The sequence below is a fragment of the Babylonia areolata genome, chromosome 1, assembly GCF_041734735.1.
Source record: "Babylonia areolata isolate BAREFJ2019XMU chromosome 1, ASM4173473v1, whole genome shotgun sequence".
NCBI classification, from domain to species: domain Eukaryota; kingdom Metazoa; phylum Mollusca; class Gastropoda; order Neogastropoda; family Buccinidae; genus Babylonia; species Babylonia areolata.
The window spans coordinates 92449327-92451826 of record NC_134876.1 but is presented as its reverse complement, the minus strand read 5'-3'; the positions used below and the strand labels follow the sequence as shown (position 1 = coordinate 92451826).

At 45.2% G+C, this 2500-nt stretch overlaps 1 protein-coding gene across 1 annotated transcript in view; it reads left to right on the top strand.

Moving 5' to 3' along the window:
• LOC143290490 (polycystin-1-like protein 2) overlaps positions 1 to 2500 on the top strand; it is a 96125-nt gene that overhangs the window by 89960 nt on the left and 3665 nt on the right. Inside the window, exon 40 of the mRNA XM_076599991.1 lies at positions 2092 to 2384. Coding sequence (XP_076456106.1) covers positions 2092 to 2384 — 293 coding nt within the window. The remainder of the gene's footprint in view (positions 1 to 2091; positions 2385 to 2500) is intronic.

The following is a 2500-nucleotide window of genomic DNA, read 5'->3' as shown; positions in this document are numbered from 1 at the left end:
AAAAGTGTGTATGTGTGTGTGTGTGTGTGTGTGTGTGTGTGTGTGTGTGTGTGTGTGTGTGTGTGCGTGCGTGTGTGTGTGTGTGTGAGTGTGCGTGTGTGCGTGCGTGCGTGCGTACGTGCATGTGTGTGTGTGTGTGTGTGTGTGTGTGTGTGTGTGTGCGCTGTTTGGGTTGAGATTTGTCAAGGTGTGTGTGTGTGTGTGTGTGTGTGTGTGTGTGTGTGTGTGTGTGTGTGTGTGCGCGCGCTGTTTGGATTGAGATTTGTCAAGGGGTGTGTGTGTGTGTGTGTGTGTGTGTGTGTAGAAGAGGAGGTTGTATGAATAGGGGAAGGGGTTGGGGAAGGGGGTCGCGTGTGTGTCTGTTTTGTGGGGTTGGTGTCTGTTTATGTGAGTTGAAATAGGATAAGATGGTGGCGTGTGAGCATGCGCGTGCATGTGTGCGTATGCGTGGGCATATGCATGTGCATGCTTGCGCATAGATCGATTGATAGATTCCTTTTATTAATGTTTTGTTTGAATGCTTGCGAAGAAGGATTAGGAAATTGGTACATTTATATGTAATCATGGGGGAAATGTAGTGAATTCAGACTGAAACAAAAAATTCTCAATCTCGTCAGTGTGAATTCACTGCCCCAATGGTCTGAAAGGCTTGGGACATTTAAGGCTAGACACTACAGTCAAATAACGACTTTTTTTTCTCTCCGAATCTCTCTCTCTCTCTCTTTTGTCTACTAGGTGTATCATCACTTGTGAATCACAAAAAAGTGTTCTTAGATTTCTGTGAATACCCGTTGCTATGGAAACAAATCAGTCAAGCAATGTATCAAAGAAATCGGGTTCGTGGTCCATGTGGTGCATGCAGACTCTTTTTGTTATGTGGACTTGTTACACAATGACATTATCTTCATTTTCATGTGAGATTGTGTTGATTCTTCAATTATTGTACTTTTTTTTTGAATTTTTGAAATTTTGGGTATTGCGAAATCCTCAAAATTTACAATGGGTAAAAAGATTTGAACTACTATGAATGAAAACCCAGAGAATATTTTCATACATACTCGTGACAAAACTTCAGTAACATATCATAAAACAATCGTGCAAAGTCTCATGGTTGTAGGTTGACTCATCATTGAGCAAGTCCAAGGTATGTTGTAAAGGCAAGAAACTTGACGACTTGCGTCGAAATTGAACAAAAAATGATTAATAAACACTTTCCTGATTCAGCAAGCAATCTTTATTGGCAATTTTTTTCAGTGTTAAAGAAATCTTTACAGTGAGATGAAGAGATGTTCAAGAATCAAAATCCCTCAAAAACCCAAATCATGAAAAATCATCGTTTTGGTCTCTTTTGCACTGCCGTGTCCCCCCCTTAATAAAAAACCCTTTATTGACCTACTTCCTTGGAGTCCTGTCACCCCCAAATCGCCTTTCGCTGTCTACAGAAGCTGCCAGTCTGTGAAGTCGATCTGGGGGCCTTTGGACTTCAAGGCCAAGATGGCAAATCTGTAGCCGGACCTCAAAGAGCTATGTTTGGCCGGCATGCTCGGCTTTTATAGAAGATTTTATTTGACTGTTGGGAAAACTGTAAAGAGAGCTGCATGATCAACGGTTTTTTCTCCACTGCAATGGGAGTTCATTTACAGCTTTGTTCATTTGTGAAAGACAATGACTCTCAACCTCGGAGGCAAGACTGCAATGGCTATTTGTGCTACAGCGTTGGGGGCAAGTTGGCTTTTGGGGACCATCCCCAACACCCACTGTCCTAAAGCCCTCGGGCGTGAGAGTTGGGATGTAACCAGGTCAAGACACTCTCTGCTATGCAGGTAACTGCTGTCCCGACTATCTGGGCTAGAATTTGATTATAGTGGAGAGTGTCTTGCCCAAGTTACACCCCCCACTGTCTCGGCCAAGAGGGTTTTAGGACAGTCGGCGTTTGGGATGGTTCCCAAAGGCAAACTAGCTCTCAAGGCTGCAGTACAAAGAGCACACACACACACACACACACACACACACACACACACACACACACACACACACACACACACACACACACACACACGTAACTGACACCATGCCTTTGCACACAGGAAGGTATTACAACTTCCAGCGGCTGTCCCAGTGGGACGAGCTGTTCAGCTACCTGCTGGCCTTCGTCTCCTTCCTGGCCATTCTCAAGACCGTGCACCTGCTGCGCTTCAACCGCAAGGTGTCCATGCTGGGCAGCACCCTGCTGCGCTCCGCCAAGGACCTGTCCTCCTTTGTCATCGTCTTCTTCTTCTTCTTCCTCGCCTTCTTCTCCTCAGGCTTCGTGCTCTTCGGCTCCCAGCTGGCCCAGTACAGCAGCGCGGTGACCACAGTGGAGACCTTGATGGCTGTGTGTTTGGGTGAGTGGGTTCGGGTTAAACAAGGACGAGGAATTTTGTTTAATGTCCCGTCATACGTGTCTGTGATTGAAGACATTTTGTTAGAGTATTAAATGTATACATTTGAGTATTACCGT